This window comes from Pholcus phalangioides, unplaced genomic scaffold, assembly GCF_987345545.1.
Source record: "Pholcus phalangioides strain wild (caught in Gottingen) unplaced genomic scaffold, Ppha-v1.0 ptg000001l_1, whole genome shotgun sequence".
Classification (NCBI taxonomy): Eukaryota; Metazoa; Arthropoda; class Arachnida; order Araneae; family Pholcidae; genus Pholcus; species Pholcus phalangioides.
The window spans coordinates 11,380,727-11,399,316 of record NW_028301594.1 but is presented as its reverse complement, the minus strand read 5'-3'; the positions used below and the strand labels follow the sequence as shown (position 1 = coordinate 11,399,316).

Genomic DNA, 18,590 nt, shown 5'->3' with positions numbered 1-18,590 from the left:
AATTGTCAGTCGAGAGATAATTATTTTTCCTCCACTTCATCTCAAGTTTGGATTGATGTAGTTTGTGAAGGCATTGAATGTTGGTGAATGTTTTGAATATATAGTTTTTTTCCTCCATTGTCTTTCGAGAAGATCAAAGCAGGTGTGATCGATGACCTCAAATTCGTGCCCTTGTGCGTGATCCTGAACTTACCACGGCGATAAATGAAAATGAGAAGTCAGCATTGGTTGTCTTTTAAGGCGGTTATACAAAATTTTCTTGGTAACAGAAAGGCAGGTAACTGAGATTCTGGTTACTAAAACGCTGTTGGCTTTTCATGAGCTCAGGTGCGACATAAGTGTAAATTCCTGTTAGTCACCTTGATGAATTCTGCAAGAGTCTTGGGGCTGTAAGTGATGAACAGGGAGTGCGCTTTCATCAAGATTTCAAGGCGATGGAAGAGCGCTACCAAGGCCGCTAGGATAAAAATACGATGGCGGACTACTGCTGGAGCATCAAACGAGATTGCCCTCATAAAGTCCAAAAACGCAAGAATTATAAGTGAAAATTTTTGCCTGCAAAGTGCCAGAAAAAATAAATTCAGAAAAAACTCTAAAAATGTGTTATTTTGAAAATCTACAGCTTACAGGGAATAACTAAATATTCAGATTTGAAATCAGCGCATACTCGAAGTAGGTAAGATCAAGTGCTTGTTATAAATGCAACAAAAATTCAGTGTTTCTCCCCCCCCCCCCCCCCCCCCCCACCAGTGTTAGCTATTACGTTTATCTGTTTTTTTATTCTGTGCTGTTTGGGAACCACTGGTGTATCGTATTTTAACACTTTTTAGAGGGAAAAGTTCATCGCAGAGCACAAATGTTCATCTTTGCGCGTAGGTCTGAACATGGAATTAGGGCTTTTGTGATAAATAGTATGCGTGATCTCGAATTCGTAACGCTACCCGCCTGTACTAAGTCTGTTCATGCAAGACAATTGCTGTGAAATTGTTTTTTTTTTATCGCGAAAGGTGCTAGAAACAAAATTCCATGGTACAATTTCAGTTAAAGATAGTCGACGTCGCTTATTAGAATCCCGGATAGTATACTATCATTCGAGTATTGTTATCACTTTTGCATAGAACAAAACGAACCAATATATCTTGGGAGAAAAATTCGTTTTTAGTTATCGGGACTGAAGAGGATATCAAAATATTGTTTGAAAGTTTTTTTTGTGTGCGCATTCTGAAGCTTAGGCAGTGCCGGAAGGGGAGAACAACTGCCCCAGAAGGCAAAAATTATCGAAAGTTGTGGGGGCGGCTGAATCATGTTTTCCCTGGGCGGCAAAAAACCTAGTTATGGCCCTGGCTAAAGTTAAACAAAAGTATTTTTTTTCCCTGTAAGTTCTCAATCAGGCTGCAAGGCTAGGTGTTCTCCCCACTCGTTGACGAACATTCCGTATTTATAATCGGTCCGTAGTATTCGCTGTGATACTGCTTTTGTGAGGGAAACTGTATGACGAAAACGCTTTCCATCAGTTTTTTTCAGTTGACCAGATTCAAATTTCTTTTCCTGAGAGACTAAGAAAGGATCTGTGAAACCGTGTTGTATACATAAAAGATATATTGTAATTCGTGATACAATTAGACAGTTTCATTATAACGCCTCGCAATGATTGACAAAAATGCAGAATTTTAGCTTAACCCTTACAGCGACAATCCCGACGTCTGTCGAACTCGATCTGCTTTATTTGGTCACTCCTAAATATTTCCGGTTTTATTTCCACTGTAGCAGTTATTACGCGCTGTGGTGGTCGAATGATCAGAGTAACGGACTCAAATTGCGAGGGCCCGGGTTCAAACCCCGTCACCGCCACTAAAAAAAAAAATTCTTTAATTCAACTGGGAAAAAAATTACAGCAGCTTTAAAATCATTTTTCGATTCAGTTAGATTTTTTTGAGCTAGAAAAATTTATCATTTAAACCTAATACCCCTTGTTTTTCACATACACACAGCATATAGGCTATATCCGTTTCCCAACCTTTTTGTTCCATCGCCCCCTTCAATCAACAATTTCTTTCCTTTCATCGCCCCCAACTCAAATGAACCCATACGATCCTATGTTAAGTTCGTAACTTCTATCGCCCTCGTTCCATTGCCCACTTTGGGAAACGGCTATATGATGATTCCAACACAAATTTATCACATTTTCTCCATAACCGCCTTTTCATAGTCCTAGTAAATTGTCATAATCGAATTAATCAAATTTACCGGACGTTATACATAATCGTCGATTCTGAAGAATTTAGAATATTGTTTCATTTCAGAATTATAAGTATCAATTTTTTTTGATAAACTTTGCTTCATTCCTACTTTCGAAATGAAAAAACATTTCCTAGTTATGCAAAATTTGCGCTTCTCGCTTTTGAAGTCACTTTTAGATTTTTTCAATGCGGTTTAGGTGGCCTATGAGCACCAAGGTACAATGCACAATGGGTACTTGGCAAGTTATCCGAAGTGGACAAGCCCCCATCTCACTCCCCGTTAAGGTTTTATCATCTGAGAATGAAACGGGAGAAGACTGATCGAGACATCACCGTCTCTCAGGCAGATTCAAATAGGTTTATTGAAACAGCTTCACTGTGAACCTGCAAAATAAGGTGTAACAGTCAGATTATGGTGTTTTTTAACTTTTTTTTTTGTGCATTCCTAAGCTTTTTTTTTTTTTATAATCTCTGTATTTCAATTTTTTTTTCAGTCTTCAATAATGTTCTGTATATGAAGTATCAATTTTGACATCCTGCAAGTGTGCAAGTAATTTAAACTCAGCATTGTTGTAAACGAAAGCATGGCAAGAGTGGAACTTAGAATCCCAGACGCAAGATCCATATATCCTTGGGGAACGCTTCGATATCTCTCTGAGATGGGAAGCGGGGTGTGTCCCATCTTCAAAGGTCAAAGACCCCAAGGTCAGATTTCTACTTTCCCTTCTATAGGAATTTATAGTTTGGGCCATTCAAGTATTACGTAAGCAGATTTTCAGCCATTTTTTACCCCCCCGCCAACAGCTTAGAATATTTCACATCTTCAAAAAAGGGTGGTTGATGACGTAAGCAACCTTCAAACTCCCCTCCCCCCGATGCTGACGTAATACTTGAATGACCCCTTACATGATTAGCACTTGGCGCTTCAAGCAAAGAGGCTAGTACGAGATTGAATATCCAAGTTCATATCCTGCAATCATGGTACCCACATGCTGGAGCAGGGCCCCGGGTCAAACCTTTAACAGGCCCTTCTATAGTTAATTTACAGCGTGAAAAAACAAAAAAATTATCCCGGGCCCCAAGGCTTTTAGCCTCGCCCTAACGGGGGCCATGCCTGCAATGGAGAGGAAAATAAGTAATTTGAAAGAAAATTAAAATTTTGATATGGATTAAAGGTAAAACTTATAAGGGGGTCGTTTCTCTCGCATCGAAGTAATCGAGCAAATGGAGAAGTTTCGTGGTTGTCACGCGATAACTTCCCAATAATTCCCTAGACGTTTTATTATCAAAAGCAATTTAAACTTGGAATATTAGTGGTCAATAAATAACAATTAAAAAAAAACCGCAAATTTTGAATATGCCAAAAATTTCAACTTTTGTTGCTAGTCACAATTTCACAAACATCCTAGAGTTCACTGCTTCTTAGAATGACCTGCAACAAGAGATATTGTTACTCTATAAAGTGATCTATTTCATATCAATCCCACTGTCATAACAGAGAACATCAAACAAGTGGCCTAGACTTGTGGCCAAAGTTCGAATTTCGGAATTGATTCGAGCTTTGGTCGGCTAATTCGCTTAGTGGCCGGAGATCCCTGGCCAAATGGTTCGATGCGTTGATGTAAGACGGTCCAGTAGGCAACAAAATCCTTTTTTTTTTTCATCGCTAACGTGTGGGGGTTATCAGGTGCAAATGCGAGCCGATCTCCCCGTTAAAAAGTCTCGCCACAGAGAGCAACAGTCCTACAAACAGTACAACTATTCAGTCATTACACTTCACTCACTTCACTTCTGAGGTATAGATGGCAGCACTAAAAATCATACATAACACTAGATACGCACTCAGACTGTTAGGTACACATACTTACACTTCCGGCACAACTCACTAGGTAGTAAATTGCCCATGGCGATAGACCTGAGTTGTGCTCGGCTTGAAAAAAAAAGGCTCTATGTAGTAGCTGTATTGGATTACCTCCATGTGACGAGAGAAAAAAAAAAGAAATTTGAGGGAAAAAACTATAAAAATAATAATATAAACATATGTAGCATTTTGGCAAATTTTGAGGGGGGGGGGAATTACCGCATCGTGACCGCGATATGATGAGTTGCCATAGCTAAAGTGGCCATAATCGAAAAAATACGCAAACTTGGCGATGACTCCGAATTGTGACTTTTGTTACCGGATTATGTCTTTACCACGGATATCCGGCCACTTCGCGAACTGTCTGGCTAAAGCCCAAAATTCAGACATTGGCCAAGTCAATTTACAACGAAACGCGAATTCGCGAGCTGGCCGGCCACTCGTCACTTCGTGAACTGGACAATTTCGGGCTTATACATATGACAACATAAATGAATGCTTCTGAGCAGACTTGACCATTAAAATGTGCACCAAAATTTAGCATCAATTAGGGGGAAAAGCAATAAGGAGGAGATTCTCACACTCTATAAGCTATTATGTACAACTGACGGAAAATTGATCCATGTAGTTTTCACAAAAAAATTTCAGGGATTGTGATTCAAAAACTGCCGACGGCTTCAGAGCCGCCCTTAACGGTGTGCGACAGGTACGGTCGCACAATGGTAATAGAAGTAAAAAAAGTATACCATTAGGTATATCAAGCACATTTTTGTCATTAATTCTGAACCTTCATTAATTCTGGAATTTGTTCTTCTCTGCTGGAAAATTATTTCTTTCATTTATTTTTCTTATTTTCAATTCACCAATCCTAAATTTTGATGAATAAAACCATGGCCAATCTAATGTAGTGCTTCGATAAGGGGACACCGGTATCGATTGGTAAGGAAACAACTTTAAGTTGTGGTGCCGCAAGGAATTTTTCTCTAACAGGGTTGTGAATAAATTCAACAGCTTACCGGGTGTCGTGAATTCCACCAATGACTGACGCGTTTAAAAAGGAAAATAAATACTCATACATTGGGATGAGAGGCTAATTTTTAGAAGCAATCCATACTTAGATGAAGACAACCATAATTTTTGTTATGAGTAGTATATTGTATTTTATCATAATTATTGGTATATCTGCGCGCTTTTTTTTGTTTTATTTTAGATATGTTTGACATCCATAATTTTTTATGCACATATTTTTTCAGCTACCTTGTTGAGCATTTTGCCTGTTGTGACCCTTATGTTGTATTTTATTAGGTCTCAGATAATTTCTTACATTACGTCCTAAAATTATGTCAGAAATTTCCTTCAGTTCTGAATTTTTTCATTGATTTTTGGGTTAATTTACATCTATTTGTCTATATTTTTGTAATAATGTATGAATCGTTGAATGTTCGATTTCCGCCCATCGAAAAATTTATGAAATCGGGCTGAAAGGAACCTGAAATTATTAAGATGCCTCCGGCCTCGCTGTCTCCTCCATGAATTTATTGTTCCTACTATATACAGGGTGGGTAATGCGGCCTTTATCTCATCAACCGTCATTCGTAGAGATTTATTAGTTTCAGTTTAAAAAATCCTGAAAAGGCGTTAAAAAATTACCCTGTACCAGTTTTGAGAACAAATACACACATACATTGTGTAACAGAATAAAAAAATATAAATTTTTATACGTCCCCCGTCCTCTAGCTTCAAATTAGAAAGTTGTTGCCCTGCCTCTCCTAGGGCCAAAAAAAAAAAAAAAAAAAAAAAAAAATTCCAACCTTCTAAGTGCAATATTAACTGAGATATTCGAATTCAAACATCGAGGAAAAGTTAGGAAAGGACATGAGGGGAAAGGAGCGTCGTCCGTTAATTTTTGCCGTTCCTTCATAACTTTTCAACTACAGTAGTTTTTTCTGTTCTCTTCTCCGATTTTTGAATTCAAATATCTTAGCGAATATTGCACTTGAAAACGTGGAATTTTTTTCTTTGTTGGCCTTAGAAGAGACTGGAACAACTTTCTCATTTGAAGTTAGAGGTCAAGGAAACCGTGTAAAAAGTTAGATTTTTTCTTATTTCGTTACACAATATATTTTCACTCTCAAAACTGGTATAGGGTAGTTTTTAACGCTTTCTGAGCACTTTTTAAAATGGAATCATACCACCTCTACGCGGACGGTTGATGAGATAAAGGCTGTGCTAGCAATTACAGGACACCCCGTATATTAAATTTTATAGTATTTACCGTTGTTACGGTGTTGAAAGGTTCTTGCCATAACAATCGCGATCCGGAGGCTTGAAATCTAGGTATTACAGGGAGAAAAAAAACCATTGAAGGAAAAGTTACCACTTTTTGCAATCATTTGTCCCTTGTATTAGAAATGCATAACCAAGTGTTATTTGATCAATTTTTGTGTAATTGTATTCGGCAAAAATTGATTTCCTCATCAGGACAAAATCCATCTGCTTTTTCTTCAATTACGAATTACAGAAAAAATGTAATCTTTCTACGAGTGCGAAAATTGATTCTTTAGCAAGGTGTCCCATAAATTTGCAAAATCAAAAATTAATAAAAATTCAAGTTATTAGTATATTTATATGCGGTTTGTGTGAAAAAGTTATAATCACGAAGAGAGGGGATTTCTTTTAATCAGAAAAAAAGAAATCTAGTTATCTAGTTCAAAAATTGTTGTTGATAGAGGGCGTCGCACCAAAGAAAATGACAGAATTCTGTACCCGACTTCAATCTTCTTCGCGAAGCTTCAGCCGGCGATTCTACGCTGAGGTTAAACAACTTCACCGATAGTTCTTTATCCACCAATATCTCCATATCACAATGACAACCTTATGTAAGAGCCAGTTACAGCAAGGTTTCTAGAATACAGGACAATTCAGAAATGAGCTGTTAATCACACACCCTACATTTTATAGAACTTTGGTTGGCTTACTTCCAGTGATCTGCTTTCATGCAAGCCCTCTAGCGACAAAAATGAACTAATTTTTTTTCTTCATCAAAAAAAAAAAAACCCTTCATGAGTATGCTCCCTTTGCAACCTACATTTAAATATACTAATTTCTTCAATTTTTATGAATTTTTTTTGAACTATTTAAGAATTTACGGGACACTCTCTATCCTAAAACCCTTAAAATAAATCTTGATTTTATAGTGATTAATGGTAAGTATCATAGGCCCCGGAACCTAGGGGATGAGGTCATTTGAGCCCCCCCCCCCCAATAAATTTCGTGAAGGAGCTGAGGGCCCCCTCCCAATAATTTCTGAAAAAACAATGCACCTTCCTCCTCCTGCGTACGCGTTTGAGTCCCGTATATACGGGACGACCATCAATTTTCAGCCTCTTCAATGTTTTCTGCACGTCGGCGCCTCTGGTAAGTAGTGATAATAAATTATTTGGGGGAAAAAAACGTGTCGATGCAATAAATACTTTTCACCAACGTTATCGCGGCTTAATATGTTCTAGTTTATTAATGATAATTTCTTTTAAGTACATGCATTTTTTTAAGAGGAATGTATTAAAAAAAAAAAAAGACGGTTGTGAATATATCTATGTCTGAATGACGTCATTATGAAAAAATATATATATATATATCCAACTTTATTAAATTTTTTTTTTTTATAAAACTCATCACTTTCAAGTATGACCATAATCTTCCGGAAGATCTTTTTTCCTGATAATGGCAATAAATCTGTTTATTTTCAGCAACTTGTTCATCCACACCACGAACACACACACACACAAAATTATCACTTATTTTCCCTTTGCTCCTCTTCAAATCTCAAGGTTCCAAAAAAGAAGGCGTCGAGTTTATTGCGGTCCTTGTGATAATTTTCCACATGATCTTCTTTCTTATCCACGTTATGATGTAATAAATAGCACTCAATAAACTCCTTCTAGTCTCTTCGTACCTATTACATGGGGGAAAATACAAAGAAATGGCGAATTAAATTTTCAATGTAATTGTGAGCTGGATATTTCCATGACTTTAATATAGGGTTCTTATGGACCTTTTTCCTTTTAAATGGTGATTATAATTAAAGTTCCCGTACTCTGAATAGTTTTTCTCAAAAACTTCTTATCCGAATATGTCAAATTTTTAGGATATCTTAATGAAACCATGGGAGATGGGAGAGAGATTTATGAAAGAAAAATATAGTTCAATATTTGACCACCAGATGAAAAAGTAGCGCTTTTTTTACTGAATTTTTCCTTTCTTCCCCCATGGACCATATACCGTACATACCAAGTTTCATGGAATACGTCCTCCAGAACGGGCGCTACTTAGGTCGGAGTGCTGTCAGTATACTGACGGGTGCTACAATGGTCTGAGCAGTGTCAGTATATTTGAAGCTACTCAGACCTACGTAGCACCCGTTCTGGTTGACGTATTCCATTGAAATTTGGTATATAGACCATTTTAAAATGTAAAATGCAATAGAAAAAGGCACCACTTTTTCACCTGGTAGTCGAAAATTGAACTATTTTTCTATTTATTTCATAAATCTCTCCCATGGGTCTCATTAAGATATCCCAAAAATTTGGCTGTAATCGGATAAGCAGTTTTTGAGGGGAAAAAAAACTAATCAGAGAATGGAAACTTCAATTATACTCACCCTGTATATTGATTTTTTTAAATGCGTATAAACCAGCGTTTCTTAACCCTACAATGCATGATTTTTTTTTATTTTGAGCTGATAATTTTTTCCTTAATTAATTAAGCCTATAGAAAGCCGGGAAAAATATAAAAACAATAAATTTATTCCAAATTGCACTCCTTATTCAGGGCCTTAAAGAGGACGTAAAATCACATAAAAAATAAATGTACTGAAGTATTATTACTTTCGAAATACTTAACTACCTTCTTTGTAAACCTTCGCTGAAAAATATTTGGAGGCGAAGCAAACTCATTATGTCTGTAGGTATTAAGGAGATGGCAGCAAATATTTGGTGGAAGGAGGGTCACTCAAGTGCTTTGGAACTGTGACGCGGTTCAATCAAGGGATCTGTAAAGTAAATATGCCGCTGATCACATAAGCGATCTGGGACTGCACCACGGGTCACTTGAAAGATCTTGAAATGTGTTATGATACACTCAAGTGATCTGAAAAGCACCAACGGTCATTTAAGTTGTCTGAAAATGTACCACGGGCCCCTTAAATGAGAAATGAAATGCGTCGCTTAGTTCGTTTTTATACAAAATTAGGTTTGAGATCACGGGCAACATCAGACGACTTCGAGGGCCACATTTGGCCCGCGGGCCATGGGTTGAGCATGTATGACTTACCGTCCGATTTCCTCTCCTTCAGCTCCGTGTCGATGCGACGGACTTCCTGGTCGCTGGCTTCTTGGTGAGGCCAATGCATTTCGATTCCTAAATAATAACCCCAAGCTCCGAGGACTGTGCCTATGTGTGGGCCAAGGATGCCTATCCACCAGTAACCGTAACCCCGGATGCTGCCAGGAAAATCAACTGCATTATTATGAATAAATTAAATACATGATATATCATCATTCATAAACTCTCTATGTAAGCAAAAAAGTAATTAAAAAATAACATATTTCTATGTATAATTAAGTTTCTACGTACGCAAAGGTATCTTTTCCCCAACCAGCGATAGCGGTGAAGACTCTGGTGGCAAAATCTCTAGCCGGGTTTATCGGAGCCATGCAGTTCAATCCGAACACCATAGCGGAAGCCTGTATCATGAAGCCAAAATACAGAGGCCACAGCCACTTCGGTATGTTGAGGTTGCGGTGATCGATTATAGCCAAAATGGTGAACATTATCATGAATCCACAGACCAGCTGCGTATTCAAATATACATGTACTCATATAAATGCACTCAACAAAAGCCCGTTGATACATGGGCTCGCTCTATTTGAAATACAAAATGTATTATGGCCAATGTTGGAAGGCTAGTCAGTTCATTGAAATTGCCGGCCACTTCGCATTTTTGCTAAATCCTTTGTTCGAAGTCCGAAGTACACGAGAGGCGAGACTACTTCGGGCTCTGGCCAGCCAATTCTGAACAGGCCAGACTTCTGACATTGAACATAACGCAGGGCTGCAACCAGATGCTTGACCAGCCGGGGCAAGCTCGTATTTTGGCACCCCGTTGTAATGTTGAAGAAGAATTTAAAGGCATTCGAAATTTGAGCCTTACCTGGTCAGGGACCTGGCGCATCAGACTCACCTGCCCCACTTCCCAGTTGCGGCCCTGCCATAGTATATTACATGTATAAAGCTTATTACACTGCAAAATGTTGAACCGTAAAACAGAATGTATGTGTGCATCAAAGTGGCGTAAAACTCGAAATTGTTTTACCCGAAAATGTAAAGCAGCGGGATGTTTAACTTGCCGTGTGTGGGTCTACGTGGCCCACCAGGGAAAACCATTCGTCCTGTGAAAATGTTCATTAAACTTCTCCCCCCTTCACGTACAGTCTTTTGGCAACCGATTTGGATGATCTGTATTTGAAGTATCGGTGATAAATCTGGTTTCCATGTTCGAATATTAGAAATAAAAGGGTGCAGATTTCTCTTTCACCCTCAACCGAACTTTCTCACCCACCATGTGTTGTCTCTCTTCATACAGTATATGCATGGGGGGGAGGCGCTACATCTTGAAGCGAGCTCCCCCTTCCCCGTGTGAATTTTCTTATTAATAAAAAATTAACTGGTTGAATCTCCCAGGCCATCGGTCTAGAGCCCGTTCAGCTCGCCTTTTGAAGATTTTATTAAAAGAATGGTTTATCTTGAACAACCTCCTTAATACACATTCTGGTTGATTTTCACTCAAACTTTGCAGATACCGACATTAGACGAAGGTCATCAATTTCTCCTAAATTTAAATGTGACGTATAAAATACTGAGATATTCATGGTAGTCTCACCTCTCCAACGAAGCAGTTCCATATGGATACTTCATCCTTCGGGTAAGTAGACCAGACCCAAGCTGATCGATTCTGCCCCGTGACACTTCTGTGAGGATCGAATGCGTTCAACGCGTCTAAAAAAATATTGAACATGAATGAGCCATGTCGTAGTGCAGGTCAAAATCTAAACTTTGCTGTAGAAATTTCTGAAAAAGACGTTTAAAAAGAGAGCTTTTTAAAGGGGAGGGGGGAATAAAATGATGGATTCTAACTTACCATAATTGACGAGATAAACGATGGCTGCGGCAACGAATCCCCCCAGATGCTGGGCAGCCATGTAAACTGGAACTTTTTTCCATGGTAGCTTACCCACAGAGGCAAACGCAACCGTCACCGCCGGATTTATGTGGCCACCTGAGGATCAAAATTTTGATTGCAAAGACTCTAATACCTTACTGTACACAATTCATACAAACGCAAGAATAAAGATCACAGTAACCAGTTACTCACCAGAGATGTTACCAGCGGTAGCTACGCCCAAAATGACTCCTACTCCCCATGCCCAAGTCACTCCGAATACATCCGGGACACCCTGGCCCTCGAGAATGTACAGTGCAAATGCGCAATCTCCGTATACCTATGGTAAGAGGAGGGTGGGGGGACAGAGAGTTACTTAACACATAACTTTACTGTATATAATTGTGTATGAGCCGACACTTACTCCCCATATAGGAACGAAATTTTGAACAAAAAAAAAAATTGGCTTATATACGTGTATATACGGTGATTTCATATTATCCGATACAGCAGTGTTCTTCAACCTTGTGAACCGGTTACATTAAGTTTACAATTTCACGGACCGGCTTTAATGGGAGAAATAATTTGTATAAACCCGAGAAAAAAAAATAATAATTTGAGAAAAATTTCCCACACACAACCTTCTGACTTATACTGTATTACCATATTTATTGTACATACGAAAAACTGAGTTGAGCTGGAAAACGTGCTGTCACCTACCGAATAAAAACAAAACTATGTGTTATAATTCTGAGAGTGAACTCAGTTGTTGGTGTCAAACCGGTATGAAGCATCAAAATGAATAATATGTTTTTTTTTTTTAATTTTTACACTGCATACCGGTTATGTTTTTGCCACCAAACTTCAGTTATAATTTCATTATTATATTCTGATATATATTATCAAATACAAAAATTGTATTTTACATTTTTTTGGGTGTGCCTGATATAAATACAGTTGAAAAAAACGAAGAATATGTGATTTTGAGACGTATAGTTTTCAATTTGTTTCGTACATAGCAGCAGTAGCTCCAGAGCGTAACAATATCATCTATTATTACACACCAAAGATAATGTTATCAGATTCGAAAACTGAGAAAGGAGGACGCCTGCGCGCACCCAAGATGACGTCATTTCCACCAATTTCCGCAATAGATGGCGCCACTTTGACCCCAAAAATAAAGGAAACCATCACCAATAATTTTTTCTTTATAACTAATACAGAACTATATATCAAGGAAACAGTTATTTTCCGGATATTATGGCTGAGAAAAAAGCCATCTATATCTCTCTAGAACTATATATGTTACGGAAATTTGATAAACCCGGTCATTATACACTATCACCGTCTATTATTCATAGTTGCCAACCATTTTTGTAAGTTTAATAAATTTTGTTTTCCACATTTATCGGGGATTGGACATTCTGCTCAAATTTTTCAGCCTAGGGTGAGGGATTCGATCAGTGATGTTACTTATGTTTAAAAATATTGATAAAAGTGAAGAAAATACGACTTATTCTGAAATTCTTCGATTTATGCATTTGCGTGCATATATATTTAATGCTGAAAAAGTTCAAAATTTGCATATGCACGAATGCATTTGCGTATAATCCGGGCTCTAGCTATGAAAATTATTCGAAGTTATTCGAGCTCACCTGATAAGTTGCCAACAAAGAGCGGCAAAAATATTAATGGTGTGGTAGATATTTGTGAGGTAAAGAATTGTCATAATGTGCAAAAATTTATACGTCGCTCCTACAATTGTCGAGCTTATTTAATGCTACCGTCCATTGGCTAATTTTGTTTTTTCTTCAAAATTTCAGACCAGGCGGAAAGGGGAGTAGGATGATGATGATGGCCAAAAAGCTATACAATAGTCTTGGAATTGAAAGGTCTCGCCATTTTGACATACGTCTAGCACAGACATTATGAGTTGGAGCAAAAAAATAACGATGCGCCTCCACTCGCCTTTATTGAATTGCGCCCACCGTCTGGCCAGTTTATTATTTTGACTAAAACAAGGGGGGGGGGGGGGCTTTCTTTTTATACCCTGAAAAGTTTTTTGTATCTTTTGGGAGTATTTTTTTTTGCCGGATGAATCAGCGTTGAGTGTTGTTTGCACCCTATTTTTTTTATTTCTGAATGGAATTGGTAACCAGTGCCGTCTTAACGCATAGGCCCCACCCCGGCATGGCCGGGCCTCAAGAGAAGAGGGGCCTCAGAAAAACGAGAGGTAGGTGAATTCTTCGGGAATTTTCCAGGTAGGGCCTCGAAAACATCACTTAGCCTGGGGACCCATGATGCTCTTAAGACGGCCCTGTTGGTAACCCCCTCCCCATGGTTCCCCCCAAGGGAGGCCTCACAGGGCCCTAGCCCTGGTCAAAATTATCATCATTTTTTGTTTTTAATGCTATAAATTCACTATAGCAGGGCTCGTGGAAAGTATGGCTTAAGCCCGCTTCTCACTATGACTGGGTTCTGACGCATTGTCAGATAATTAAGGTAAAAGATAATAAAAAGTCTTTGTTGGACATAAACCGCAAACCACTAAATGCTATCGGCAACCACAACCGGCGTCACCTTTTCCTCTGCTTTAGTGGAAATTGCGAAGGAAGACATTATATACTATTCCGTCATTATTCTATGACCTTTGCATTGAAAGTCATAAATTCTTGCTTTCCCGAGGCCCGAGGAGGATGACCGGATTAAGTCATAGTGCGAGGCTGCTTAGGGACCCGAGGATGATTCTAACCTAGGGCTCTGCTCCAGGAGTCCATGGGGGCTCATGCTCTCCCCACTTCAGTACATGGCATCTGCTGTTGGTGACAAACAATGATATTCTCAAAATGGATAATGCTGTTTTCTTCTTCCAGAGCAGTTTTCCTACTGTATATAGGGGTAAGCTGGGCCATGGTTAGAATAGCATCTGTCTTGCTTGGCAGCAACTTGGGAATTTCGAGAGCGTTGGTCAAAGCGTGTATAAAATGTGGGAAAAAGGCACAAGCAAACACTCATGCCAATAAAGAGATATATGCTCCAGAGTTAAATAAAAATTCCCCTGAAAAGAGAGAGAGAAAGAATGATTCTGGAAACTTGAAAAGGAGGACAAAAGTATGAATAATTTTTTAAAGCATAGGAGGACGCTTGATATGACACCAAAGAAAGGACGTGTCCTCCTAAAGGAGGACGGGCGTCAGAAAAAGCATTGGACTTCTGCTGCCACCTATAAAAAAACTATCTCTCACAATTGTAAAAGTAAAACTGGTTGTTCGGTTAAAACTGATGTGCAGCATCAAAATAAGCATTACGTGGTATGATATTATATATTGTTTATTTTAATGCTGCCACACTGTGTGGTGTAACTTTTTACTGGTTACATCAATTATGTTTGAAGTAGACTATTTCAACTATTTTTTCTCGTGTGCTGGAATATGAATGCATATTTCATATTAATTTTCATACTTTACTATTATACCCATGAGATAAAGAGCATTGAGATGGGACACCTACTGTCATCTACCCAATAAAAACAAAATTATTTGTTACAATTCTTTCAAGTAAAACGGATTATTGGTTTTAAACCAATGTGCAGCATGAGAATGGTTATGACATCGAAAACTGTTTATTTTGATACTACACAATGGAGTAAATTTTATACGCCATCATATCGGCTACTGTGTTTTTATGTTTTCAGCTGAATTTTACCAATTACTCACTGCTTCTTCCTTAAAAAAAATCTATATACGTATCTTTAGGGTTGTTTCTGTGATAAAAAGCACTGCATCAACTTCCGTTCGATTTCTCTGTTTGGTTTTTATTACTGACACGGCCGAGCAATCTTTTTTTTTTCATACATAAATAGAAATTTCAAATACATCCTCTTCTTCCTACAACAATGCAGCTCCTCAATCATGTGTTAGTTACTTTGAAAATTAGGAGAAATGTTTCGCGAGCCGGCAGAAAATCCACACGGATGGCCATTCGAATTTGCGATCAACTGTTCGACCTACGAGCTTGAAGCTCAAGAAGGTAAACCTCATCCGACATACAAGAGTATAGATCCTCTTCGAACAAGTCATGAAACTGACTGAGATTTTCGGGCTATACTGTGTGTGTGTGTGGGTGCGTACTCATAGGTGCCGGAACCCGAAGAAGGCTCAGATTATTTGAGTCCACCGCAATAAGTTTTGTGGAAGGGGGGGGGGCAGAATTTCCCAACCCAATAATTTATGAATACAAAATGTAACGGTCCTCCTGTCTCCGTGGATACTATTGAGTCCCGTAAATACGGGATGGCTGCCAACTTCCACCCCACTACTTTCTTCATGTCGGCTCTTTTGGGAACACGGTACTAGTCATGGAAGTAAAACTATCTTCACAGTCTTCACAAGATACTATGTACTGTACCAGGCTAATTTTTTTTTATTTATGCGGGTATCAGTATTGTGTGAAGACATAAAACTAAATCGAAGGATCTCCATTATTTCCAATGGGAAAATTTGTTTCGAGATACGAGTAACTCTCAGGAATGATAAAACTCGTAACTCGTGGTATCACTGTATTGAACTGGCAGAAACGATTTCTGGACCGCAAAGGGTTAATTTTTTTTAAATAATCTCATCAAACTTATACATAAAACCATTCTAAGTCTCCCATAAAACCTAATATGGGATTCTATTCTCTCCCTATTCTATTTCCCAATACAGAAAATTTTCTAAATGTGATCAGTTTGAATCATGAATGATAATTTTCGTGTAATATGAATTAATTAAGGATAAATAATAAAATAATCAATTTTGGATAAATAATAAAATAATCAATTTTGGATAAATAATAAAATAATCAATTTTGGATAAATAATAAAATAATCAATTTTGGATAAATAATAAAATAATCAATTTTGGATAAATAATAAAATAATCAATTTTGGATAAATAATAAAATAATCAATTTTGGATAAATAATAAAATAATCAATTTTGGATAAATAATAAAATAATCAATTTTGGATAAATAATAAAATAATCAATTTTGAATAATTATTAAATGAATCAATTTTGAATAATTATTAAATGAATCAATTTTGAATAATTATTAAATGAATCAATTTTGAATAATTATTAAATGAATCAATTTTGAATAATTATTAAATGAATCAATTTTGAATAATTATTAAATGAATCAATTTTGAATAATTATTAAATGAATCAATTTTGAATAATTATTAAATGAATCAATTTTGAATAATTATTAAATGAATCAATTTTGAATAATTATTAAATGAATCAATTTTGAATAATTATTAAATGAATCAATTTTGAATAATTATTAAATGAATCAATTTTGAATAATTATTAAATGAATCAATTTTGAATAATTATTAAATGAATCAATTTTGAATAATTATTAAATGAATCAATTTTGAATAATTATTAAATGAATCAATTTTGAATAATTATTAAATGAATCAATTTTGAATAATTATTAAATGAATCAATTTTGAATAATTATTAAATGAATCAATTTTGAATAATTATTAAATGAATCAATTCTGGATAAATAACAGTAAATATACACTTACAATCAGCACAAGTGTCCCAAGAAACTCGGAAATAAACTCTCGAACAGTAGCGTTCTTCAATCTGAATTTCTCGGCAGCAGATGTCCATTCGGAAGCCATTTCCAGAGGAATTAAGCAGCAGTAGCGGAACCGAAAATCCTTGGATCGTTAAGCGACGAATTGTAATATATATTATAAATCGCTCCTCTTCTTCTTACTTTATCGTTATAACCCGAAGAGAAGAACTTGACCTCGAATGAATCTCTCAAGATCCAGACCCGAAGATTGATTTTTGCTTTTTCCCCCTCCAAAAAAATGTTTCTTTCTCATTCACACACTTTTTTTCTTTAAATTGGATTTATTTATCAATATTTTCGATTAAGTCTGGTTCTGGCATTATGTAAACATTTATAAGTTCCTATATTTCTTTTTTTTTACTCCTTAACTTCGTCAGTCGAGGACTCGTCTCTTATCGAAGTGTTGAATCTTTGGACCTCTCGTCTCTTCCAAGTTCCGTAATAAATGTAGAGATATTCTGATTTTGCGTGGAATATTAGAATAATCGCTTAGAAACATAGCCACACAAGAAGATTAAAATAATTTTTTCCTACTGCATGTGGTAAAAATTCTCTTCTCATTCCGTTATAAATTTGGCAAGGGAAGCGGAATTTTTTTTTTAGGAAAATATAATAGAAATAAATTTCTTATATATGTAATGAATGTGCTTTTATAAATGTTATGCTCAACATAGATGCTTGCAGTGTACTAAAATGTAGTTTTTCGTTAAAATAAAATTAGAATTACTATATAAATTGAGCATTGTCTAACTCAGTAAACAAATTTCTTTATGTATACTGTTTATGCAAATCGGCCGTATACAAAAGAAAAAAAAAACTGGATAGAGTTGTTCAGAAAAGAAAAATAAAATTTTATGTAGCGCAAAATGCAATATTTTATACAGCGAAATAAAATAAAAGCTTTATATCGCAGCATATAATGATCATTAATTTATTTTGCTTATTTCATTAATTTTTTGGGGGAGGTTGAGGTTCAAAGGTTATGATTTTTAAAACATTGATATTTTTGGTAAAACTATCTGCTTCGCTGATGATACGATGGTTATGTATGCAAGATTATGTATCCACCAAAGGTATTGAACCAAAAATAAATAAATAAATGATGATCTTTTGAAAATTCGCAATTGGTTTCTTATTAATAATCTGGAAATTAATAATGAAAAGGGCAAATACTTGTAATTTTCCCTACGAGGTGATCCTCGTGACTATCCAATTGATATACCATGTTTACCAATGTAATCTCACCTCATGTTTACGCAGTTGTCTTGAAAATGTCAAAAGTATTAAATAACTTGGTTCCTACTTCGATAATAATTTAAAATGGATCACACATAAACTATCTATATGATAAACTGAGGTACATGATCTTCAAATTTTCAAGTTTTTTCGTCTTAAAAGTTATGCTAACAGAGTATTCATCAGAAATTTGTATTTTTCATGGTTTCAATCACACATATAATACGGTCTTTGCATATCTGGTGGCGATTACAATAGTAATATTCGCCCTACAACTAACCTACAAAAAAAAAGTAATTCGACTAATGTACAATGACTGTAACACCTAAGTCCCAAATTCTTTTTCGTAATGCTGACGTTTTAACCGGTCGCCAGCATTACGAAAGCTTCCTAGATGC

The 18,590-nt window shown here is 36.6% G+C and overlaps 1 protein-coding gene across 1 annotated transcript; it reads right to left on the bottom strand.

The window, feature by feature from the left end:
* Positions 1-7,728: 7,728 nt before the first annotated feature.
* LOC149089880 (aquaporin-7-like) lies at positions 7,729-17,405 on the bottom strand. Its single transcript, XM_089253585.1, has 7 exons — positions 16,901-17,405; positions 11,534-11,660; positions 11,300-11,437; positions 11,042-11,157; positions 9,736-9,953; positions 9,433-9,602; positions 7,729-8,056 (listed from the first exon to the last, which is right to left on the bottom strand). The coding sequence occupies exons 1-7, from the start codon at positions 16,997-16,999 to the stop codon at positions 8,028-8,030; spliced, it is 897 nt and encodes a 298-aa protein (XP_089109711.1). The 5' UTR covers positions 17,000-17,405; the 3' UTR covers positions 7,729-8,027.
* Between the last annotated feature and the right edge of the window lie 1,185 nt (positions 17,406-18,590).

Excerpts from the sequence above, each read along its gene's own strand:
- LOC149089880 (XM_089253585.1), bottom strand. The coding sequence starts at position 16,999 with ATGGCTTCCGAATGGACATCTGCTGCCGAGAAATTCAGATTGAAGAAC. Across the intron at positions 11,438-11,533 it reads TACCGCTGGTAACATCTCTG|GTGGCCACATAAATCCGGCG; the intron begins GTGAGTAACTGG and ends TTTGATCCTCAG. Across the intron at positions 9,954-11,041 it reads GGAACTGCTTCGTTGGAGAG|CTGGTCTGTGGATTCATGAT; the intron begins GTGAGACTACCA and ends TTGAATACGCAG.